Source organism: Tenrec ecaudatus, chromosome 1, assembly GCF_050624435.1.
Source record: "Tenrec ecaudatus isolate mTenEca1 chromosome 1, mTenEca1.hap1, whole genome shotgun sequence".
NCBI classification, from domain to species: domain Eukaryota; kingdom Metazoa; phylum Chordata; class Mammalia; order Afrosoricida; family Tenrecidae; genus Tenrec; species Tenrec ecaudatus.
The window spans coordinates 80,430,127-80,455,445 of NC_134530.1; the positions used below are offsets into that span (position 1 = coordinate 80,430,127).

Sequence of the window (25,319 nt, forward strand, 5' to 3'; positions counted from 1 at the left end):
TCCTCCCTCTGAGCATCACCTGACGCCGCGGGGGGCGGGGAAGAGGAACCTGACCTGCAGGGCCCGGGCTCCGTTAATGTGTAATCCGAGGGGGCCCGTGGGCTCGCGGGTGGCGTGATCTCCCGAGCCCGCCGAACCTCACGCGGCCACACCGGCACCCCAGGTTTCCCTCGGCATTCAGGCGCGCTGAGCTGCAGGCGGGAGGATCGAGACGACCTGGAGCTGGACAGACAGACAGCCCCCTGCGGAGCGCAGCTGCCCACCAGCGGGTCTGGTGTGCGAGCCCTGTCTCCCCACCAGCCTCGGTTCGGGGCGCCAGCCTTTCCTCTGGCCTCGATGGGCGCGGGGGGCCGCGGGGGACCGCGGTGGCCGCTGCTGCTGCTCGTGCTGCTACTGGGTCCCGCGGGCATCAGCGCGCAGCCAGACCCGGACGCGGACGACGTCGAGGACCTGGCGTTCGCCTTTGTGTCCGAGGAGGACGGGCCGCCAGACGTGGCTCAGCACGCGCCTCGGGCCACCTTCCACCACTGCGCCAAGGTGGGCCGTGGTGCACAGCGGGCTTGGCATGCGGGCACCTGGCTGCCCTGCGGGTGGTGAGGGGGCTGTCTTGCAGGTCCCCAAGTCAGCGCAGGGCTGGAGTGCAGGGCTCGGCTCGCAGGCGTGGAGCTTGGGGAGGCCTGCGCTTTAGGGTGCGGTAGAGGGACAGGGGACCTCGAGCCGGAGCAGGAGACAGGGCGAGCGGAGCACAGCACGTACGTACGTGCACGATCGCTGCCCACAATCCAGGTGTTGGACACCTCAGAGACAACAACGGCCGGTGCTTCAATGAATCGAAGCCCGAACACGCTCAGTCGGCCCAGGGAAGTGGGCTTGTTGCTAAAGGCCCTGCCTTAGTTCAAGATGAAGCTGAAATTGGCGGGAGTGGATGGGGGTCTGGAGCCTGAGGGTCTTGGAGAGAGAGGGAGCCTCTGGTTGGGAAGACTTGGCCCAGGATGGGTGGGAGGCCATTTCTTCCTTCTGCCCAGTGTGCATTCTACGAGGGTTTCCTTTACAGCCACAGAGAAGACTCGAGGGCAGAGTTATCGTGGGGACCCAGGGGACAGAAGGCTAGGTGCTGGCTGTTGATTGCTCCCCACAGTTTCGTTTTTGCCCGCCTGCCAAAGTGTTGCATCAACTATGCTAATACTAATGGTTGGCCTCTCTGTGGGTCTGTGTGTGTGTTTCATTCTAATGTGGTTAGTTTCGCTTCGTGGTCTGTTATACGTCATGGTGTCTCGTTTCTTTTGGTTAGGATTCTAAATAGAGGTGGGATATAAGCTCATGCGAGTTCTCATATTTAGTTATTTATTTATGTTCTGTCACCATATCCCTTCTCCCTGCCTGGGGCCAGGATGCATGGCGGCTGCCCCGCACCTACGTGGTGGTGCTGAAGGAAGAGACGCACCGCTCACAGACGGAACACACTGCGCGCCGCCTGCAGTCCCAAGCCGTGCACCGGGGCTACATCACCAAGATCCTGCACGTCTTCCACCATCTCTTCCCCGGCTTCCTGGTGAAGATGAGTGGTGACCTACTGGACCTGGTGAGGCCCCTGGGATGGGCGCCTCAGGAAAGGGCTGCACCAAGTACGTGCAGGGGCCAATCCCGAGTGCGCCCTTCACGACATCCACAAGGAGACAGGAAACACTTACGGAGCGCTTACTGGCTTCTGTGTTTCTCCATAGACACCCCAACATACTGCGTGATACCTTCATTTGAAAGATGAAGAGAGGACCACACAGCCAGCCAGTTAGCGGCAGGGTCAGGATCAAATGCATGCGGGCCTGCCCTGAGGGGAGGCTGCAGGGAGGAGGGCCTGCGGCACACAGTGGGACTCAGGGCCTGCAGGCAGGACCGCCTGGGAAGCTTATATGATCCCGTGTAGGGTCCTTCCTCTGTGACACGGCTCTTTTCAGACAATGTCACATCTTTGGTGAAGGGCCAGAAGGGCCTGAGGTATATTCATGAATCTATATAGGTTTGAAAGGTGATTTGCACGTGCTGCAAAGATATCTACGCAAGTACAGGGGCAACATTATGAAACATTGTTAGCTATAACCGAACACCTTATGGAAGCCAGTTGCCAAGCCTGGGGGCTTCAGCGCATTGCTTTGAGGGACACTAAGGCCAATTGGCATCAAAGACAATCTTCTACATCCCACTTTGGTAGCAAGTGGGGTCCACAAAGCTCATGAGGGGCATCTAGGGTGCAGCCAGCTATTGGTCCTTCCATATCTGGAGCAAAGAAGAGTGAAGAAAATAAAAGACATCCGGAAACCATTAGTCCAAAGGATTACCGGACCACAGAATCCGTAGTCTCTGTGATCTTGAAGCTGTGCAAGACTCTACAGGACAGAGAACTGCTCCAAAGGGTTTTAGGACTGTCCATCTTTCTGGGAACAGACAGCCTCATGCTTCTCCCATGGAGCAGCCGGTGTGTGTGAACTGCTGACCTTGTGATGGCTAGCAGCTCAGCTCTTAGCCCACGACACCACCAAGACTCCTTGCACCGCTGTCCAAGAAACTACTACTGCCCACAGCCATTGAGCCAATTCTGACTCATAGATGCAGGGGCGATGGATCTCCTTCACACACACTGGGCGTAGTATGGGGAGCCTTGGTGGCATCGTTGTTACGTGTTGAGCTGCTACCCTCAAGGTCAGCTGCTACTCTCAAAGTCAGCTGTTGGAAATGACCAGCCGCTCTGCTGAAGGCAGACTCCTGCGGCGTCGCACTCTTGGAAACCCCCGGGGGCAGTTTACTCTCTCCTATGGGGTTGCTATGAGTCTAAATCAGCCCAATGGCAGGGAGTGAGTAAATATGGGCATAAAATACTTAATAATCGAATGTGAAATTCAACTAATTCATCTCATTACTAAGCAGCCATCTAAGTGAGATATCAACCAAGCACACCAACATCCCTGTGATCCAAGGATTGTAATTATGTAACCCAAATATAACGGAGGGCATAGTATCAAAGTTTGAATTGTGAGATTCAGGTGTGCATACGGCTATGGATGACAGTGAAAGCCCCAAATACATTTGCAGGATCTACACAGGGAACGAGCCTCCGGTGATTCCCTGATCCCCTGATTCCTAGCCATAGCTGAGGGATGGGAGTAACCTGGCTGTCAGACAGCATATGGGAGAGATGAACCCTGTGCTGTCGGTACTAGGTCAGCTCGCTTCATGGATGAGACAATCAAGAGTTAATTCCCAAGGTCACACCACGAGTAGCTAAGATTTACAACCAGGCTGTCTGCAGAGACCAAGATCATAGTTATTTTGCTAGCCTTTTTTTGTTTTGTTTTTTAATCACAAATTATGTCATCAAAAACTCTACATTAAAAGCAAAACTATTCATCTAGGGCCATGTTGATGATAAATAGGTAGGCTAAATAAGCAGGTTCTTAAACAGTATATTTGAGACTATAAATCTTTATAGGAACAGATCGCTTCACCTTTCTCCTGTGGAGCAGCTGGTGGGTTTGAACTGCAGAACTTGTGGTTAACAGCTCAGAGCTGAACCCACCTGGGCGCCTTCATCCTTACAAGCATATCCTGGATGCTCAGAACACAGAGATGAGGCCCGCCCAGCTCTTTCCTCTGAATCCCAGTGAGGAGAGGCTGACCCAGGCTTGGGACTGTCATGCAGTGTGCTCTGTGCAGTGGCAGAAATGAAGAGGTGCTGATCAGGTGGCCAATGAGCATGAGTTCACCGGCCAGGGCAGCTTTTCCAGGGAGAGGAGAGCTGAGCTATCCGCCTCAGACATTGCGCATCGAGAGCTGGGCTTGAGTCTTGGGCAGGTTCCTGCAGGCTGATCTGTAGAAAAATGACAAGCTATGGGTCACCTTGAGAAGAATGGGAATGTCAGAGCACTTCATGGGACCCATGCAGAATCTGGACAGGGACCAAGGCAGTCGTTTGAGCAGAACAAGGGAACCCTGCGTGGTTTAAAATCAGAAAAGGGGGGGGTCCTTTCACCGTCCTCACTCCCTCTGTGTGATGAGCACAGAATCTGAGAAGCTGGTGTGTATGAAGAACACGACACTGGGGTTGGAGGAAAGCTTACTGACAGCCTCTGATATGCAGATGACACGGCCTTGCTTGTTGAAAGCCAGGAGGATTTGAAACCTTTGCTGATGAACACCAAAGACTGCATCTTCCTCAACATACAGAACACAAAACTCCCCACAACCGGACCAACAGGCAGCACCGTGATACATGGAGAAAAGATTGGAGCTGCCAAGGGTTCCATGTTGCTTGGATCCACAGTCAGTGTTCGTGAACACAACAGACAAAAAGTCAAACCACACATCGCCTTAGGCAGATCTGCCGCACAAGTGTTGAAGAACAGGGGCTTCATGAGAAGACGAAGATGCGCTTGACCCCAGCCTGATCCGTTCTGCTCTCTTCCACGCATGTGAAAGGTGAACGATGAATACGGACGATTAGCGAAGAACCCGTGCGTTTGAATTATGGTGCTGGGAAAGAATGTCGAAGCAGACTTATACCCAAATGAGAACGCTCTTGGGCTAAATCTGCATTTGAGTTTTCTAAACAGAATACAAGCCTCTCAGCCCCCGTTGACAGAATGCAGAACAGGCAGGTGAATGAGGCACGATGCATGAGGATGCCCGCAGAACTGATGCTCGCCAGGGAAGGCGTGAGTGCAGAACAGCGGCAGTCTGGGGATCGCCAGAGGAACAAATGCAGCTCTTTGGGAAGAAGCCCCGCCAGACGGCGCCTTAAAAGGGAGGATGACCAGACTGTCTCACGAGCTTTGGACGCGTTATCAGAAACGACCGTCCCTGGAGAAGGACATCTGTCTTGGTAACGTTGACAGTCAGTGCAAAAGAAGGGAGAGGTCCTGTGAGCTGGATGGACAGTGTCAGCAGCAACGGACTCAGCAACAACGGTGCGGATGGCGCAGTGCAGGGCAGGGTGGTCTTCTGCTGGACGTGGGGTCGCTATGGGCCAGAACCAACTTGACCGCACCTAACAGCAGCAGTCCTTGGAGAGTGGGCCGTGTTTAAGCCGGCTAGGGAAACTCACTGTGGGGTGCAGGGTGCGGGGAGCTCCCGGAGGCTCCCCGAGTCTGTTTGGTGGGAAGCTGTGCCGCCACCAGGTCTGAAGGGCAAGAAGAGGAAGTGGTGTTTCCGAGGCCTGAGTGAGCTGGTGGCCGGAGGAGGCGGCATTCAGGGGGCCATTGTGGTCAGGGAAGGGTGCAGCCTTTGTCAGCGGAACCCTGTGCTCTGGTGAAGGACTATTCCCTGCCCGCCCGCCCCCCCCCCCCTCCAGCTGGTGCCGCCTATTGGCTGAGCCCAGCCAGAAGCTGCAGGGGAGCCTGGCTGCCTCCTTAGGCAGGCTCAGCCTCCTGGGCTCTGAGCAGGGCAGAGAAGAAGGGTGCGGAGGGGGGCTGGGGCAAACAGCATGACCGGCACAGCTATCACGATTTGGGTTGTGTCTTGGTCCTGAGTCCCACGTCCTGCCCAGTTTGCCCAGAGCCTGCTGCCCACACCAGATGTCAGCTGAAGGCTCCTTCCTCAAAGGTCACTTTGAGGCTGATCTACTGGGCTCTGGGCTGTTCACTGCTGGGGGGTGAGAAATCCGTGGCCCCCCAGCACAGGACAGCAATGCAGTTGTGGTTGTGCCCCGGGGGCAGGTTTGATCCAGCAGGGACGAGAGCCATGGTTGCACTTGGCTTTGGGGTCAGGTTCCCGGCCGTCTGTCCCCTGCAGGCCCTGAGGCTGCCCCATGTGGAGTACATCGAGGAAGACTCCTCTGTCTTTGCCCAGAGCATCCCGTGGAACCTGGAGCGGATTATCCCTGCGCAGTACACGGCGGGTGACTACCAGCCCTCGAGTAAGACCCCTGTGACCCCCATCTCTAAATCCAAGCTGAAACCCCACTTGCTCTCTTACTTCCCCCCTCTCCTCCCTGCCTGTGGTCCCTACCTCGCAGGGCCCTTAGGACTCCACCTTTTTTCCTGTCCCACTCTCCACCTGCAGCTGCTGTGTGTCAGTATTCCCCCAGGAGAAGGTCCCTTCTCCACCTTTTAAGAGGTCTTATTTAGGAGCCCTGGTGTTGCAGTGGCTACAGGTTGGATTGCTAGCCTCAAGGTCAGCAGTTCAAAACCACCAGTCGCTCCACTGGAGAAAGAGAGTCTTTCTGTTCCCATAAAGAATTACACCCTCGGAAACCCACAGGGGCAGTTCTATCCTATTCTATAAGGTTGCTATGAGCCAGCATCGACTTGATGGTGGCGAGTTTGGGTTTTTTGGGAGGAGGCAGTGAGGAGAAGCTGAGGTGAGGCTGGCAGGACTGCTGGTGCCCTGGGCAAGAGCAAAAGGAACAGCCTGGCCACGTGGCAGGGCATGGCTGGAACTGCTTCTCGCTCCAGAGACATGAACTCAGGGCCAGAGACTGCAGAGCTTCCTGGGCCAGGCCTGAGGCCTCAGCCCAGATCCTTGGCCATGCTCAGGTGGGATGTGACCTCACAGTCTCAGAGGGTCTGGAGCCTGCGCCAGAGCAGCTCCGTAGAGCAGATGCTGCCCCCTGGACCCTCGGCATCCTGGGCTCCACAAGACGGCCCTGAGCTGCACCTGACTGCGCTCGCCGCCTCTAGAGAGAGAAGTCCATCTGTACTCCGCCCTTAGCCCACTGACATGTCTCTGGTCAGCCGGGGAGCCCTGAGGGCAGGCCTGCCCCCAGCAGCCAGGCCAGCTCCTAGGGTCCCCATCTCCTTCAGTGGCAGATTCAGCAGTGTCCCAGCACCTGGTCTGGGCCTCAGCTCAGGGCACTTGCCCTGCATGGACCAGCCCCGCCCCCCCCTTCTCCAGCCTTGCTGTGTGGCTCTCCCTGCTCAGTACCTAGTGCCTCCTCCAGGGTGATGAGCACCCTTTGGCCTCCAGGTGCCCTAGGTCTGGGTGGTGTGGCACCTGGTGTATGTCCACTGATGGGTGAGAACTATTCACCCCCTCAGAGGAGGCGTTTGAGAACAGCCTGCCTGCTAGGAGGGAAGGCCGAGGCCTGCGAAGCTGTCTGGATTGGCCCCGGGGCAGCCGAGGGGCTCATGAGTCCTGCGTCTGGAGGCTGTAGCAAGCTGCATGATGAGGGCACACGTAGGATGCTGCCCGCCCGGGGCAGGCAGGGGCAGGGGGCTGGCTTTACCTGACATCAGCCGTGGGGCGGGGTCTCAGAGCAGTCATGGAACCAGTTGGCAGGAGCTGCCTGGTGGCCCCAAAGGATGGGTTCCCCCAGAGCCTGCGAGTGTTCCATTCGGAAAGAAAGGCCCTCTGCAGACATCATCAAGTTAGGGAGCTGGAGATGAGATCCACCTGGTTCTCTGGCTGGAACCTCATCTTGAGGCCAAATGGCCCTTGTAAGAGAAGGGCAGAGGGGTGGGGGGGAGTTGAGACACCCAGCGGAGTCAGCCAAGTGAGGACAGAGGCACCACCAGCAAGCACCAGCTACAGAGCGCCCGGAGCTGTGGAAGGCCCGTGAGCCAGGCGGGATTTGCCTCTAAGATCTTTGGGGAGAGTGAGAGCCTGCCAGTACCTCGGTCCCAGACCTGGGGCTTCCTGAATTGAGAGAACAAACACCTGCTGCCACTTTAAACCCCCAGTGGGGGGCAGCAGCTGACACCGGCTTCATGCCCTCCTCTTGGGAGAGACGAGGCTGTACCAGAAAGAGATGAGGCACTTTCTGAACATCACTGTGTGGCTGGGGAGCAGGGATCTGCCATGGAGTTGCCTCAACCACCCTTCCTGGGCTTCCCCCTGTGTGCGACAGAGCAAGGGGGGCGCACATGGCTGTGCCGATGCTGCCCAGAACAGCCGTCTCTGCCTGGGGCCGTCTCTGCCTGGGGCCGCCCACTGGCTTGTCTCCCAGTACATCCCTGCCCCGAGTCCCACCTTTGTGCTGCCTCTTGGACAGTCTGAGCTAGCTCCATTCAAAGGGCTTTCCTCCTGGGCAAATTGTTGGGGGCGCAGAGAACCATGAACTTGGGGCCAGGAGGTCCAGTCCCCCTGTGTTCTGAGCCTCTGTTTCCCACCTGTGAGACTAGCTAGCTCAGCCTTTTATCAGCTAGCTCAGCCTTCTGTTCTGCAGTTCATTGCCATAGGGTGACTTTACACACGTTGCTTAACCTCTGTGGACTTGTGTTGTTTTGTCTACAAAATAAAAGCATCAGAGGTTGTACCTTCGGAAGGGTTTAGAAGACGAAATGAGTTACTATCTTTAAACTGCTAAACATAAGGGCCCGTCTGTAAATAGTTTATATGTGGTAACTCCTGGAATCGACTGGAAGGCAGTGAGTTGGGCTGAGTTGACCGCATCACGTTATCAATCACTGTGATGCTTGGCTGATCTTAGTGGAACTTCTAGACGAAGACAGACAAGGAAGCAAGACCCGTGATCTACTGCTGGAAATCAGTCGGTGAAAGCCTTCTCCACGAGAGGGGGCTGATCCCACCGTATGTGGGGTCGCCACGAGCTGGGCACAGGCTCCGTGGCAGCCGACACCACAGCAGCGGTATGCGGACCACTTCATTCATGTTGTCACGATCGCATTTTCCTCTCCCATGAATGCCGCCTTGGAAAGCTGGCAGCGGCCTGGTCGAGGTGTATCTGTTAGACACCAGCATCCAGAGTGGCCACCGGGAAATCGTGGACAGGCTCACAGTCATCGATTTTGAGAATGTGCTGGAAGAGGATGGGACTCGCTTCCACAGGCAGGTAAGTGGCCCCTGGGCCACAAATGACAGGAAGGGGGCTGCCCACTCCGCCCCAGGCCTGTACGTGGGTGGGGACTACTTCCTGCTCCTCTATGGCCCTGGCCCCCACCTGTCACTGCCCATCCCCTGTCCTCAGCGATGGGGTGGGAGTGTCCAGGCAGGTGGGCCATCCCACATGGACCTTGTGTTGGTTGAGCAGGCAAGCAAGTGTGACCGCCATGGCACGCACCTGGCAGGGGTGGTCAGCGGCCGGGATGCCGGCGTGGCCAAGGGCACCAGCCTGCGCAGCCTGCACGTGCTCAACTGCCAAGGGAAAGGCTCCGTCAGCAGCACTCTCATGGGTGAGTGATGCCCGCCAACGGCCCTGCTCTCTCTGCGCCTGCGCTGCTGTGGGAAGTGGCTCCAGCCCAGAGAAGGAGCATGTCCTGATCCAGAAGTCCCCTCGGATCAGAGCTGGGTGAGCCCCCACGGGCACAGACAGGGAAGCCAAGGCTCAGAGAGGGCCAGGACCTCAGCCAGTCCCCACAGCTCTGACTCCTGAGTCTTCCTACAACGTCGCACACTGTGCCTCTTCTCCCCTTCTGAAATCCTGCAAGTTGCGGTGTCTTGTCTTGCTCTTTTAGAATCGATGGACCCTTGAGGTCATCTAAGCAAATGTCTCCATCTTCTGCTTGCATGCCCCTCAAACCAAGGGCCTCTCTCCCTTGCAGGCTGACTGAGACCTGCATGCTACCCTAGCCGGGCAGACTTGGTAGAGGATTGGCAGAGGACTTTTCCAAAACTTTGCAGGCCACTCCCTCAAATGCCCCTGCCTGGACCCAGGTGGCATCTAGCTGACAGCCAGGACTCTGGGGCCTGAGGATGGAGAAGAGGGAGGGAACTCTCATTCTCAAGTGTCTTCTGCAGTCAGACACTGAGTGAGAGAGTTTGTGCACATGCCCTGACGTGGGCTCTGTGATCCCCGTTCAAGACCCAGGAAAACTAGCCCAGAGAGGGAGGTGACTTGTCCTGGGGCTATTGGCCTCACTGGAGAAGGTGCAGGCTCGGTGTCCACTGCTAGCACACCTGTGTGGGCACCTCCGAGCCCCCATGCCTGCTGAAGCAGCCCACAAGCCTAGGAAGGCTCAGGAGTCAGTCTGGGGATCAGTGAGCTTTGCCTGAGCTGTGCCTATGTGGAGAACAGGTCTTGATGTTGGATTTTTTTTAAAGGCAAGAAACAACAAGGCCCCGCCCCACCCCTTTATTGACTGACCCACGCTCAGGCAGGCCAGTCCCAAAGGTCAGTGGACGGAAGAGAGGCCACACTCCCAGAATCCGTCTCCTCAGGAAAGACCTTGGGTGGGGGCCTCTGGAGGTACATTACGTGCTGTCTCTCAGGCCCTGGTCCGTATAAAGCCCCTGGCACACAGCTTAGGTTAGAGCAGTGCTCGGCAAACAGTGCCCATTACAGTCACTAGCGCCTCTGTCGGCTGGCGTTCCAGGTACATGCATCAGGTACTAAGTACGGTGATACACAGCACACAGTAGGTGCATAATAAACAGCAGCTGTGACTATGGTGCTCATTACCCACTCTATGCCCCCTCCCTGGTTCTATTTGGCTCTCCTTGGTACAAACCCCTGGTACCAATCTCAGCTTCCATCTTGGCCAGAGGCTCTGGGGATGTCTCCGAGGCCCAGATCCTAAAGGTCCTGAGAGGTCAGCCAGACCACACCCCATTTGACGGAGGAGAAGCTGTCACCTTTCGACCCATGGCACCTCAGGGATCGAGCTGAACCCAGGTCTCCAGGCCCTAGGCTGCAGGGTCAGAGTCCACGGGTTAGTGGGGGTGAGAACCATGCCATGGTGGCCCTCCCCGGTGGGCTGCAAGATGAGCTGGCGAGGGCGGCAGAGGGGAGGGTGTGCTTGTGGTGGGGGTGCAGGCCCACCAGCTCCAGGGTGAGCCTCTGTCTTTTAAAGACTATGTCTATCACAAGACACCGGCCATTTCTGCAGTCTCCATCGGGATAACTCAGTGACATTGACTGGATTCATCACGCTGAGCCCCCAGCACCACTTTCTAGTTCCAAATCTCCATCACCACAATCCAGCTTTGCCCGAAGTCCCCCTAGTCCCTCCGACCTCACCCTTGGAAGCCACACATGCACTTTGATCTCTGTGCACTTGCTTGTTCTAGATCAGCGGTTCTCAACCTGTGGGGTCGCGCCCCTTTTGGGGGGGTCGAAGGACCCTTTCACAGAGGTTGCCTAAGACCATCGGAAAACACATATTTCTGATGGTTGGGGGTCACCACAACATGAGGAACTGTATTAAAGGGTCGCAGCATCAGGAAGGTTGAGAACCACTGTGCTAGATGCTTCAGATAAAGGGGATCAGGCTATGTTTGCCCCTTGGCCATCGATTTACTTCCCCCGTGTGAGGCTTTCCTGGTTCCTCCACGTTGTAGCTGGTAGCGGGACCGTCTCTCTCTCGGTGTTGTTAGATGCCATCAAGTCACAGTGACAGAAGGAACACGGCCAGGCCCCACCCGTGGTCCTACCTGGGACCTGGCGCAGCGCTGAGTGGTTCTGCCCGGTAGGACTCGGTGTGCGCTCTCAGTGCGCTCCCTGGCTGATGGGTGCTCCGGTGCTCCCGCCTCTGGCCACTGTGCGGAGGGAGGGAGTGCTGTGAGGAACGCTGGTGCGCTGGTGCGCACGCGTGCACCTACCTGCTTGCGTGCTAGGCCAGCCCCTTGGGATGGGTCGCTGGGTCGGTCCTGCGTGTGAGCACGGCCGCTGCTTGCCACTTGAACAGTCATATGCACCTTCACATGGACTTCAGGGTGCACTGGCAACGCACTGTAGTTTTCATCAGTGTCATGGGCTACGCATTGGGCGGCAAAGCACAAGAAGACACGTTAGAAACCGCCAGCAGCACCGTGAGAAACAGCTGAGGCCTTCTCCCTTAAAGATGCAGGGACTCAGAAACAGCCCGGTGGCCGTTCTCCTCTGTCCTAGGACATCGCTGTGAATCAGAATGCCTTTGAATCGTTATTTTGGTTTTATACCCACTCCCCCGCCTCTCTCTCTCTCTCTCTCTCTCTCTCTCTCTCTCTCTCTCTCTCTCTCTCTCTCTCTCTCTCTCTCTCTCACACACACACACACACACACACACACAATCATTCAATGTGGTGTAGAGGGAGACCTGATGGCAGTAGGTTCTGTATTGGGCTGTTAACCGCAAGGTCAGTAGCTCGAACCCACCAGCCTCCTCTGGGAATAAAGCTGAGGCTCTCTGCTCCCATAAAGATGTTTGGTCTCAGAAACCCCAAGGGGCAGTTCCACCTGTCCTTCAGGGTTGTTAGGAGTGGGACTTGACTCAATAGCCGTGGGGCGCACACCAGTGGACTGTGTGAATGGGCATCGTGGAATGAGTAAGCTGTGTCCGTCAAAAGTATATTTTTAAATTTCAGTAGGGTTCAAGTTAATGCAGCACAGGAGCCCGATGGCACAGTGGCTAAGTACTGAACTGCTAACCTAAAGGCTGGGAGTTCGAACTCACTCGTTGCTTTTCAGGAGAAAGATGAGGCAGTCTGCTTTTGTAAAGACCTACAGTCCTGGAAGCCCCGTGGAGCAGCCCACTCTGCTCTGTAGGGTCACTCTGAGTTGGAATCCACTTGCCGGTATGGAGGGTAGGGTAGCCCCAACCCCCCACCCCAAGAACTAATGTTGAGCACTGTTGCATGTGCTAATTGGTTATTTATATTTCTTCTCTAATGACGTGTCTGTGGCCATCTTGGCCCGCGTTTTAGCTGGCTTGTAGTCTTTGTTGTATGGTTAGGGTTCTTGTTCTTTTTACACTCTTGATAGTAAACCCTTATTATCTGTTTCCAAAAGTCTCCCTATTTGAAGCTCTCTCTTAACTTCATAGACAAAGTGTTGGATGAAAAAGGCAATTGAATTGTGATGGCATCCTGGGGGAACCCCTTAATCCCCACCAAAGTCAGAGGAGCTGTGCCCCCAGTGAGAGGGAGGTCACACAGCTGGTGAGGGGTGGGGGTGGAGGACCAGGGCTTGTAGGGAGTGGGGTGGGGGTGGGTAGGGGGGTGAGTGGGCATGGCTCTCTCAGTGCCCTGGGGCTGCTGCTTTGCAGGAGTTTCTGCAGGGAGGGGCTCGGAAGCTCAGAGGCCCATTCCCTCAAAGTTCTGAAGGTTGACAAGGCCAAGTCAGCGCCCCAGTTGTGCGATTCCCTCCTTGTGGTCCAACTCTTGGCTTATGGATGAGCCACACGTGATACCTGTCTCCCCCACACCTCGTCTCACCCCTATGCCGTGTGTGTGTGTGTGTGATCAGCTTGCTTGCTTTTCTCAGAAGTGATTAGATTGAGAACCCAATCCTAGTTCGTTCTGCTCTATCAGAACAAAGAAAGCCTTCTTTTCAAGGGGAAATGCCAGCAGGTATCATAGGGATGACCGCCCTGCCATCGAGTTGATTCCAACTCCTGTGACAGGGTAGAACTGTCCCTTTGGCTTTTCAAGACTTTAAATCTTTGTGGGAGGAGACAGCCTCATCTGTGGCCTGAGGACTGGCTGGTGGGTTCAAACCAATGAGCTTGTGGTCAGCGGCTCAGTGTAGCCCACTACACCATTAGAGCTCCAAGACACTGGTTCACCCTTAACATTCTAGAAATTTGAGCGGAAGTTTCCATTAGGACTGACAGCAAGCAAGGCTGTGGAGGTCAGAGATGGGGCAAAGCAGGGGCCCCTTCCCTTTCCCGGGAGGCCTGGAGTGCTAAGCGCCCAGCTTCCCAGTTTGGGAAAACAGCAGAGTGGTGGAGTGGGTTAGGGAAGGACAGCAGGTTCGAGCCCCACAGCTGCTCTGCAGAAAGATGAGGCAGCCGGGCCTCCAGCGCCCTTCCTAGGGCGGCTGTGAGTCACAGTGGACTTGGGAGCAGCAGGTTCATAGTGCTGTTACTGGATTCTGAGAATGGGCACTTGGAGATGACAGCCTGAGGACCCCTGGTGGTGCAGTGGTTGTCTTGGGCTTTGATCCCAAAGGTCAGCAGGTCAAACCCCAGTTACTCCTTGAGAGAAAGATGGGGCTTTCTGCTCCCGTAAGCAGTGCAGTCTTGGAAACAGGCAGTCCTCCCCTGTCCTACAGGTCACTCACTATGCGTCGGCATTGCCTCCACGGTCCTGACGTTTGTTTGAGAGATGGAGGCCAATGGGCTGATTGACTGCTGCAGTGTTGTGTGTCTGGGGGAGGTGGGGGCGGTGGCAGTGACCAGAGGACCGGCATCTCCTCAGGGCATGACTTGGGCATTGTCTTCTCAGGCCTGGAGTATATTCGGAAAAGCCAGCTGGCCCAGCCTGCGAGGCCGCTGGTGGTGCTGCTGTCCCTGGTGGGCGGGCACAGCCGGGTGCTCAACGCTGCCTGCCAGCGCCTGGCCAGGGCCGGGGTGGTGCTGGTCGCAGCTGCCGGCAACTTCCGGGACGACGCCTGCCTCTACTCGCCCGCCTCAGCCCCGGAGGTAGGTGCTGATGCCCATGTGTCCAGAGCAGAGGGGCGTGGGTGGCACATTGGGTACCTCCTGTGGTGTGTTTTCAGAAGGGGGACCATCCCCCTCCGAAAGCCCAGGGGTCCCTGACAGCCCCCCTCACCACATCGTTGTCGGGTCCCCTCAGCATTCTTTGGTGTCTGGCTGCTCCTAAGGCCCAGCGTGCCACACCAGGGTGAGGCGCATGAGGCTGGGACCAGAGGGCCTCTGCCAAGTCCACGCTAGCCATGAACCTGGGGGCTGGCAGTCTGGTGCATGTGCAAGACCTGAGCTCCATCTGACCCACATTTGCAGGCCACCCACTGCATGGTGGGACCCTGTGTGGGGTTGGCAGTCTGTGGTGTGTGTGTGTGTGTGTGTGTGTGTGTGTGTTGGGCTGGCAGCACTCATGGTTTACATGCTACGCTGCTCACAGAAAGGTCCCAGGTTTGAGTCTACCCAGATGTGCCCTGGAAGACAGCCTGGTGACTTGCTTCCGAAACATCAGCCCTTGACAACCTGTGTGTGCCCCGCTCTCCTGTGGGCACACTCCTCTCAAGGCAGCTGCCTCCACCCCCACCCACTGGCCTATCAGCGAGGCCCTTTCTGGATACCTAGACAAAACCAACAAAGCCTGCTTCATCCTCTCCCCCTTCCCTCTGCCTTTCCCCACAACTGCCTCACGCACCAAGGGGCTGGGGCTGCGTGCTTGTTGTCAGTCTCCTCCACTGGATGCCAGCTCCCAGTGGGCAGAGGGCAGAGTAGGCCCTGGGGAAGGGTAATAGTGGGGGTCAGCCAGTCCAGCTGATAGGGTTTCTGTTTGTCCCTGAAGCCCCTCTGCCACCTGCCCTCTGTCTTTTCACCTTTCTAGGTCATCACTGTTGGGGCCACCAATGCCCAGGACCAGCCGGTGACCCTGGGAGCCCTAGGGACCAACTTTGGCCGCTGTGTGGACCTCTTTGCCCCAGGGGACGACATTATCGGCGCCTCCAGTGACTGCAGCACTTGCTTTGCATCACAGAGTGGGACGTCACAGGCCGCTGCACATGTGGCTGGTGAGCTGCCCGTTGCCCACCCCCTTGGGCCACCACGATTCTAACAGCCACAGGACAGGCAAGGTCTGCACCGGGCCCTCTGTGGGCCAGGCTCTGTGCCGGGCACGGGGAGTCAAAGAAAAGTCAGGCCTGGCGGCGGGTGCCCGCAAGGACACTCGGTCTGTGGTGGAGACAGGTGCAGATTCGGGGCATCAAAGACTCAGAACAAAAAAAAATATATCATTGTGAATGAGGGGGAGCACGGAGTGGAGACCCAAAGCCCATCTGTAGGCAACTGGACATCCCCTTACAGAAGGGTTGCGGGGAGGAGATGAGCCAGTCAGGGTGCAGTATAGCAATGATGAAACATACAACTTTCTTCTAGTTTTTTAATGCTTCTTCATCTCAATTATCATGAGCCCAATTCTGCCTGACAACTCAGGCTAGACCAGAGGATATACACAGATACAGATAGGAACTGGAAATACAGGGAATCCAGAACAGATAAACTCCTCAGTACCAATAATGAGCATAGCTATACCAGAAGGGAAAGGGGAAGGTGGGGGAAGAAAGGGGAACCGATCACAAACCGATCACAATGTTATACCTATAACTCCCTCCTAGGGTGATGGGCAACAGAAAAGATTGTGAAGGGAGACATTGGTCAGTGTAAGACATGAAATAATAATAATTTATAAACGATCAAGGGTTCATGAGGGAGGGAGGAGAAAAAAATGAGGAGCTGATACCAAGGGCTCAAGTAGAAAAAAATGTTTTGAAACTCATGATGGCAACAAATGTACAAATGTGCTTGAACAATGGATGTATGCATTGTGATAAAGAGTTGTACGAGCCCCTATAAAAGAGAAGTCAGGACTAGGGCACAAGGTGGGGTGGGGTGGGGTGGGGAACACGACCAGCCTGAGGGTCAGAGGAGGAGTGTCTGAGCTGGGCATGGAAAAATCAATACAAGTTTCCCAACTTGTTTTCAAAAGCAAACAGCAATTGCCAAAGCCTAGGGGTGAGTGCACGGAGTCCTGGTGGCCTACTGGTTATGCTCTGGGCTGCTAACCACAAGGTTAGCAGTTCAAAACCACCTTTTACTCTTTGGGAGAAAGGTGAGGCTTTCTGCCCACCCTCCTCCCAAGGATTCCAAAAAAGCACTCACTGCCATCAAGTCAATTCTGACTCATAGTGACCACGCAAAACGGGAGAACTGCCCCATGTGGGTTTCTGAGACTGTGACGTTCGACCTGGAATAAAAAACTTCATCTTCTCTAGTAGAGCAAGTGGTAGATTCGAACTGCTGACCTTGAGATGACCAGCCTAAAGGGTAACTCCCTATGCCACCAGGACCCCTGCTCATAAGGATTATATGCCAGGGGCTTCTGTGGAGAGCAAATGTTTTGAGAATGATGAAGGCAATGAATGTACAAATGTGCTTTACACAATTGATGTATGTATGGATTGTGATAAGAGTTGTATAAAATGATTAAAAAAAAAAAAAAAAGAAACCCAAAGGGCAGGTTTGCCCTGTCAATAGAGTCCAGCGAGGCTTTTTTGAGTTAGAAATGTGGGAGACTAGGACACCAGGGGGTCTCACTGTTTGACTTTCACTCAGCAAGAGGCTACAGTGGCTGTGTATGAATGTGTGTATTCGTGTGTGCATTGGTGTGAGTAGACACATGAACAGAAGAGCCCCTTTTGCGGGGGGCAGGCCACCCCGTCTCTTACTGCCTGCTGCCTGACCCTCTGCCCAGGCATTGCGGCCGTGATGCTGACTGCTGAGCCAGAGCTGACCCTGGCTGAAGTGAGGCAGCGGCTGATCCACTTCTCTGCCAAGGGCGTCATCAATGAGGCCTGGTTCCCTGAGGAGCAGCGGCTCCTGACCCCCAACCTGGTGGCCACACTGCCCCCCCGTGCCCACGGAGCAGGTAAGTGGGTGGCCCTGGAGGTGGTGTGGAGTCTGAGTAGTGTAGCATGGGGAGGAGGCGCAAGAACGGGCTGTCTCAGGGCTGTGTGGAGCCTCCTCGGTGTTCCGCCTGGAAAAGTAGAATCGTTTCTGGAGCCTTAAGAAGAGCCCTGGTGGTGTCACACGTTAGGCTGTGCTCCGAAAGGCTGCAGTTCGAAACCAACAGCTGTTCCTCAGGAGAAAGACTGGGCTTTGGACTCCTGTAAACAATGACAGTCTTGTGGACTCAACAGGGTCAGTTCTACCCTGGCCTGTCCTTTTGCTGTGAGTCAGCATCGACTCCATGGTAGGGAGTTCAGTTTGGTTTTTTGTGCTCAGCGAGCAGAGCCCAGAGCCCCAGCCCTGAAGCTCAGGGCATTGTTGCAGGTGGGCAGCTGCTCTGCAGGACCGTGTGGTCAGCGCCCTCGGGCCATCAGTGGATGGCTGCAGCAGAGGCCCGCTGCGCCAGTGACGAAGAGCTGCTGAGCTGCGCCAGTTTCTCCAGGAGTGGGAAGAGGCGGGGCGAGCGCATGGAGGTGACGGGCACCCTTCCCCACCTCTGTGATCTCAGCCCAGATCAGCCCTCCCCCACCCCTCCCATCTCCCCCCTCCCCCTCCGGCTGCGCTGGGCCAACTCCAACTCTGTCTTCTGGCCTGCAGCCCCACCAACCGATGTCTGCAAGCTTCAGGGGCTGCTCTTGCCAGTACACCGCTCCGGGCTGGGGGGCGGGGGGAGGGGGGTGTCCACCATCCAGGAAGCAATGCCGTGGTGGGAGGGTCCCTGACCGTGTCCGGGGCATGAGCTAGGCTTTGAGGCTCAGGTCAGCGGTCGAAACCCACCGCTGCTCCATGAGCTTCCGAAAGAGTGACAGCCTGAGAAACCCACAGGGGCAGTTCTTCTGGGTCCTGTAGGGTCGCGATGAGTTGGGATCTACCGGAGGGCGTGAGTTCTTTTTGGTTTGGCTGGGTGTGAGTGTGGGTGCGGGCTAGTGGCACGGGTGCCTCGGGTTGTGGCTTCCAGACTCTGATGTCTGTCTGATTTCACGTCCTGGGAGTTGAGACATCTTGTCAAACCACCACAGGGTTAAGTGAAGACCCAGGGTTTGTTGGAAAGGCAGAGGCTGAGGGCGTGGGCAGGGGACATTCCCCACCGGGAGAGAAGTTGGTGTCTGAGCGCACTGGGGAGTGCGTGCTGGAGAGAGCCAGCGGGGAGGCCTTGCCCGCAGCCATTTCCCTGCCTCTGGGTGCTGCAGGCACTGTAAGGAAGACCAAAACCCAAACCAAGCCTCCCCGCCGTCGAGTTGATGCCAGCTCCCGTCCCCCTGTATTACACGTGGCATGCTGCCCTTGTGGGGTTTCTCCTTGGCTGTCACCGACAGGCCTTTTTTCTGTGGCGTTGCTAGCTTGGTGGGTTTGAACCACCAACCTTCTTGGAGCGCCAACGGTGCTGCCTGGGGCCTCAGAGCCAGGAAGCACTCTGCCTGGGCACCCAGCAAGTTGGCTTGGGCAGGGCTCTGAACTCTGTCCCCAGAGACATCTGAGGAAGACTGACTAGCCCCGGCTGTGGTCCAAGAAGCCGGGACGAGGGGCCCCTGAGGCCGGCGCCCTCCATCTCATCCCAGCTCTCTGACCTCCCTTCTAACGCTGCCTCTGTGTCTGTGCTTGGCTTCCAGGCCCAGCGGGGTAGGCGGGTCTGCCTGGCTCACAGCGCATTCGGGGGCCAGGGTGTCTACGCCGTGGCCAGGTGCTGCTTTCTGCCCCGGGCTAACTGCAGCGTCCACACAGCACCCCCAGCTGGTTTTGGGGCAGAGACCCGAGCCCACTGCCGCCATCAGGACCACATTCTCACAGGTAGGACTTGGGCCCCACCCTGGGGTATCCACCCAGCCCCCACTGGGCTTGGTCCTCACCCAGCATAACCCTTTAACCGGAACCGGAAACCCTGTGTAAGACCCTTCCTACTGCTTCTTCACCATGAGACCCTGAGCAGGTGACCTGGCCTCCCTCCCTCCCTCTTGGCATCTTCCTCATCAGAGGCCATGGGATGGCCACCCTCCACCTCCACCCCCACCTTGGGCTTCTGGGAATTGAGCCCAACGTCTCCACCTGACCACAAAGCCTGCCCTCTTTTAGGATCTCCAGTTTCCATTTCACATTTCTCTGACACGGTCACATTTTACCTTGACCCTCACAGCATGGGCCCGGGGACTTGGGGGGAAGAGACGCTGGGTGGTCGGGTTCTCCCGCCTGCACCGGCCATCCTCTGCCCTCTGCTACTGCAGGCTGCAGCTCCCACTGGGAGGCTGAGAATGTCGGCATCCATGGGCAGTCTGTGCCGAGGTCACGTGGTCAGCCTGGCCAGTGTGTGGGCCACCAGGAGGCCAGCGTGCATGCTTCCTGCTGCCACGCACCGAGCCTGGAGTGCAAAGTGAAGGAGCACAGAGCTTCCAGCCTGGCTGGGAAGGTGAGGAACATGGGTGGGATGGCGCCTGGTGCCCGTCAGTCTCATGGGCCTGCGTGGAGGGGTGTGTGTGTGGGATGCGCGGAAACCAGCCAGACTTCTGCCTCATTCGAGGTTTGAATTGCACCTCTTAGCAAATCCTCCTGGGGCTTGGCCAGGCGCTGGGGACCCAGAGATGACCCCACCAGGGCACTGAGGAGGTGATGCCTGAGTTGGATTATTGTGGGTGGAGGCCCAGCGGCATGGGAACCCCTCAGGAACCTGCAGAACTGCCTCCCCAGAAACAGCTGTTGCGGGGAAATCCTGCTTAAGAGCCAGAGCGCCTTCTCACAAGGAAGCCCCAGCGCCTGCTCTTTCAGTGCCCACAGCCGGCGGCACCATCGTGGCTCCATTGATGCATTCCTTGTGGGCAGGACTACCTTCCTCCCACTGTGTCCAATGCTATGGAGTCCAGACCCACAAACAGCCCCGCGGGGTCCCCCAGGGGAGGAGACAGCGTACGGAATTGGTCAGTGGCATGCACCTAACGGGCAGCAAGTGCTAAGATGAAAGGTCGAGCAGAGGCGGGAATGGTGGCGTGCGTGTGTATGTGCACGTGTGCGTGATGGCTGTGGGGCTTGTCAGGAAAGGCATCATTGAGAAGGTTCCATTTCAGCGATGACCGAAGGCACGGAGGGGCAAACTCTGGGGAACAGTGTTTGAGGTGAGAGAACAGCCCAGGGAAAGGCCCTGCGGTGGCTGACGTGAGAGCGGGCAAGCCAGGGGCCCTGGCAGGTAGCTTCCCGGTGGAAGGCCTCAGAGAGGGGCCCAGTAGGTCGGCCCGAGGGCCACAGCCAAGACTGGGCTTCTCCGCAGGGTTTGCGTGCAGGCAGGAGGGACGTGCCAGGCTCCCTGGCCGCCGAGCTGAGCGCAGGCAGAAGCCGCAGGCCGGGTGGTAGCTCGGGCGGGTGAGGACTACAACGTGCCGGCCTCTGCGCAAGGATGGGCACCACTCATTCCTTCTGCCCGCTCCGGCAGGTGGCTGTGGCGTGTGGGGAGGGCTGGACCCTGACGGGCTGCAGCGCCCTCCCCGGGCCCTCCCCTGTGCTGGGGGCCTATGCTGTGGACAACACGTGTGTGGTGAGGAGCCGGGACGTCGACCTCAGTGCAGGAGGCAGCACCAGGGCGGGGGTCACAGCCGCCATTGCCATCTGCTGCCGGAACCGGCCCTTGGAGCAGGCCTAGCCTTGCCTGGGTGCGGTGGGTGGGCGCAGGCCAGAGGCTGGGTGCTGGGGACCCACAACTTGGCCTATCCTCCAGTCCCTCTTGCTGAAGGCCTTCCCTGGTCTGGGCACTGGGGACAGGGTTCCTCACCCTTCCTGGAGCTGGCTGTGGTGCTGACACGGGAGGGGGGGGGACACACCCTAGGAGAACTTGACACCCACCGTGACTCCAGCAGAGTACAGCCTTCCCTGAGGGGCTGGTGTTGAGTGAGCATTCCACCACTGACAGGGGAAGCTGGACAAAATTCCTTTTGAGCTCCTGCTACATGCCAGGTGTTTAATCTTGGTCTCTGTGGGCACAGGTGGGGGAGTGAATGCCAGAGGTCCCATGGCCCCCTTCCTCCTGCCCCCTGGGAGCCCTTTGGGACTCCCTGATTAGCAGGGGTCTGTTTCCTACACCCCGGGGTCAGGCCCTACCCCCAGGTCCTCCTGCCCCGGGGAGGTCTGCACCCACCTGCAGACCCACTGGCCTGCTGCTGCTGTTCGAGCCAACGCTTCACAATGTCCCAAGGGCTTCCCCAGCCTCACTGCCGGGGGTTTCAAGGCAGCCACAGGACAAGGGCAGGCTCTCTGATGCAGGGGACAGAACTGGGAACTGAGGCCAGCAGGAGCGAGGCCATGGTGACTCCCTGCATACCTGGGTTCAAGGTCCCGCCTCCCTGGTTTGCCCCAGTTCAGCGTTCATTACAGGCTGCCGGGGAGACCATGCTCTCTTTAAATCCCCAGCTCTCGGGCCCACACAAGCCAGCGTGTCAGAGGCCCGGGCAGGGCCAGGCCCCAGGTGATGGCAGGGCGGGCCTGTTTCCCCAAGCTGCTCCCCAGTGCCCTTCTAGGCTTCCTGACCTGTCCAGGGCTGGCCTGTAGTGACAGACACGGTCCCAGGGCTTGCTTTTCAGCCAGCAGGTTAGGGCCACATGGAAGACACACCTGTGGATCTCACAAATCCTCTCACCCTCCGCTTTCTAAAAACCACACCAAACCCCACAGCGTAGAATGGCCCTGGGCGTTTCTGAGGCTGTCAATTGTTACAGAGCAGGGAATCTCATCTGGGTTGCATGGAGCAGCTAGTGACTTAGGGAAGAAACTGGGAACGAGAGGGGGTGGAGTGTCCTCCAGCTGGCCCGGAGGTGAGGTGGCATGCGGATCAGCCCAGACCCGGCTGGCTCCACCGCAGGCCTCTTCCACCTGTTCGGCCGCACACGGAGACTCCCCAGGGACCCGAGGCGTTGGTTAGCACTGTACACACAGCCTGGGCCTCGCCCTGCCCCCTGCCTGCCCAGGGCACTTTCCCCGTAGCTTGACGGGGTGGGCAGGCCCAGGCTTGGGGACCAGGGTCCATCCCCCCCACCCCGAGCCCCCCAGGCAATAGCAGAGGCCTGTCGTGGCCTGTGAACCACGCTCTGCTGCCTTTCCATGATGGTCCGAAGCCTTCCTAGGTGCGCTCTGCTTTTGTAATGTGACCATATTTATTCTGGGGTTTGTAGTGTTTTTATTATAAGGTGACCTTAAAATAAAACAACTTTACTCGACTCTCACCTGGATTCAAGCGTGGGAGGAGGCACTGCTTTTAGTGAACCGCGCTGGTGTCAAGTGCACTGACTGGGAGCGGCCCCCAGGGCAGGGCAGAGTGGCCAGCCTCACAGCATCCCCAGGGTGCAGTCTTTACCGAGTGGTGGCTGCATCTGCCTCCCGAGGAGCAGCTGGTAGGTTTGAACTGCTGACCTTTGCACCACTGGGGCTCCTCGCGGAAACAGAGAACTGGAGCGGTTGGCGGGCATGCGGTTGCTGGCCCTGTGAGTCTGCTCATCACAGGTGTCCTGGCCAGGAAAGTCGCTGTTCTCCTGCGGCTTCTTGGGCCACAAGCAGTGAGGGCTCCTCAGGCAACTTGTCCCCAGCCGGCATCCCAGCTCGGGGGTGGCATACCACATTTGGCGCTTTCGGAACATACATGTGGCTCTGAAGTGAAACAAAATATTTAGCAAATGGATCCTACTTAAATAATGGTGACTTCATTTGTTTGTAAAGATACCTTTGCAGCTCTTGAATCATTAAGCTGATGTGAGGGGGCAGGACTAGCCTTTCCTCTCAAGGGGGCCGGCCCCTGTCCTTGCTTGTGTGTGTGTGTGTGTTTGCTGGCTGGGCTCTGCACAGCACAGGGCCTGGAGGCACAGAGGTTGGGGATACACGATCCCATGGGGTCAGTGCTGTCTGTGTCCATGGCTTGGAACGAGGAGGCCACAGACCTTCCTGTCAAGTGTTATCACCCTGCTCAGAGGGCCCTCCAGCCCGATCCCCACCGGGAGGCTGGAGGGCTGTGTGGATCCGGGTCCCTACACGGACGGCAAGGGAGTATCTGCAGAGGAACCCGCCTGAGTTGTATGTGTGCTGCAGGGAGGCTGCTCACCAGCTGGCGATGTGCAGGACTTCACACTCCCCCAGGCCTCTTTCGATACCACTTTCCCAAAGAGGGCCAGACAGGGCCACGGGAACCAGAATGTGGACCAGCAAGCAAGCCAGGGGGAACTGCTGAACCAAGGCAGGGCACGGGGAGGAGGTTGGGACCTATAGGCACCCGGGTGGACAACCTAGGTTGGCCAGGCCCAGGACTTTCGCAGGTGACAGCTCAGCAGAGGCCTGCTGTATGGATGGGCAAGCACCAGGTTAGCATTCGCCCAAGCTTTGTTAGTGAGTCCTTTCAAAACCAAACCACCAGGTGCCCTGAAAGAGGCGGGGGTTCTCTAGTCTGGGAAATCCAGAGGCAGTTCTACCCCTGTCCTATAGGGGTAGAGTCACCATCGACTCAATGGCAATGAGTTCTAAGGGTGTTAAAGCAGAAGGAAGAATAGCAAAAAAGCTTGGAGACCAAAGTAGAGGAAACAGAACAAAGAACTAGGTGGCAGAGGGCATTATAGAGGTCTAAATACAGGCATGTAAAAATGTACATGCATAAATATGCTTATATATGATGTTGGGGAAATTAGATCTATGTGCATACGTTTATAGGTTTAGTATTAAGGTAGCAGATGGACACTGGGCCTCTCCTCAAGTATTCCCTCAATGCAAGAACACTTTGTTCTATTAAACTGGCATCCCATGATGCTCACCCTCCTGACACGATCACTGAAGACAAAGCAGGTGCATAAGCAAACGTGGTGAAGAAAGCTGATGGTGCCTGGCTATCAAAAGACCTAGCGTCTGGGGTCTTAAAGGCGTGAGGACAAACAGTCATCTAGCTGAGAAGCAACAAAGCCCACACTGAAGAAGCACACCAGCCTGTGTGATCACGAGGTATTGATAGGATCAGGTATTGGGCATCAAAGAACAAAAAATTCTAACATTGTGAATGAGGGGGAGTGCGGAGTGGAGCCCTAAAGCCCACCCGTAGGCAACTGGACACTCCCTTACAGAAGGGTCTCGGGGAAGAGATGAACCAGTCACGGTGTAGGACCGATGACACATATAACTTTCCTCTAGTTCGTTAATGCTTCCTCTTCCTCCACTATCATGACCCCGATTCTACTTTACAAATCCGGCTAGACTAGAGCATGTACACTGCTACAGAGAAGAGCTGGAAACACAGGAAATCCAGGACAGATAACCCCCTCAGGACCAATAATGAGTAGAGATTCCAGGTATGGAAGGGGAAGAGAAAGGGGAAACCAATGACAAGGATCTACATATAACCCCCTCTCTGGGGGACAGACAACAGAAAAGTGGGTGAAGGGAGATGTCAGACAGTATAAGACATGGAAAAGTACTAATAATTCATAAATTATCAAGGGTTCATGAGGGAAGGGAAAAATGAGCTGATACCAATGGCTGAAGTAGAAAGAACTTGTTAAGAGAATGATGATGACAACAAATGTACAAATGTGCTTGAACAATGGATGGATGGATGGATGGGTTGTGATAAGAGTTGTACAAGCCCCCAATAAAAATGATAAAAAAATAAAGCTTGTAGACACATAAGCTCTGTATTATTAAAACGGGGATCAGATTCACAGCATTATTTCAAAGTTCCACACAGAAACGTGGCACCACCGGGCACTGCACCAACAGCCCACGGGCCCCATCCCTGGCTGTGCTGTGGCATTTGGAGGAAAATGGGCGTGAAAGACCTCCAACTTGACGTTTTTTTAAAACTTTATTTTATGCTCCTATAAGCTGAGCAATCTTGCCGTCTGCGACCCACACGCAGAGTTGGGATTCTTCCCTCGTTTACTTCCTTTAGAAATGGGATGCACAGGACTTTGTGTACCAGAGGTAGCACAGGGGAGTTGCCGTCTGCTTGCTCCAGGCTCACTAGGCAAGTGCGGACAC

At 56.5% G+C, this 25,319-nt stretch overlaps 1 protein-coding gene across 5 annotated transcripts; it reads left to right on the forward strand.

The window, feature by feature from the left end:
• The first annotated feature begins 336 nt into the window (after window positions 1-336).
• PCSK9 (proprotein convertase subtilisin/kexin type 9) lies at window positions 337-20,961 on the forward strand. 5 transcript variants are annotated; one of them, XM_075539898.1, is made up of 12 exons: window positions 337-537; window positions 1,391-1,582; window positions 5,782-5,905; window positions 8,646-8,779; window positions 8,978-9,119; window positions 14,089-14,285; window positions 15,163-15,346; window positions 17,086-17,259; window positions 17,664-17,812; window positions 18,950-19,127; window positions 19,559-19,740; window positions 20,755-20,961. In XM_075539898.1, exons 1-12 carry the CDS (start codon window positions 337-339, stop codon window positions 20,959-20,961), a joined length of 2,064 nt encoding a protein of 687 aa, XP_075396013.1. The 5 variants fall into 5 exon arrangements, with proteins under 5 accessions (XP_075396013.1, XP_075396017.1, XP_075396016.1 ...); XM_075539902.1 differs by having other exon boundaries at window positions 379-537; window positions 8,975-9,119; XM_075539901.1 differs by having other exon boundaries at window positions 379-537; window positions 18,899-19,127.
• The last annotated feature ends 4,358 nt before the right edge of the window (window positions 20,962-25,319 follow it).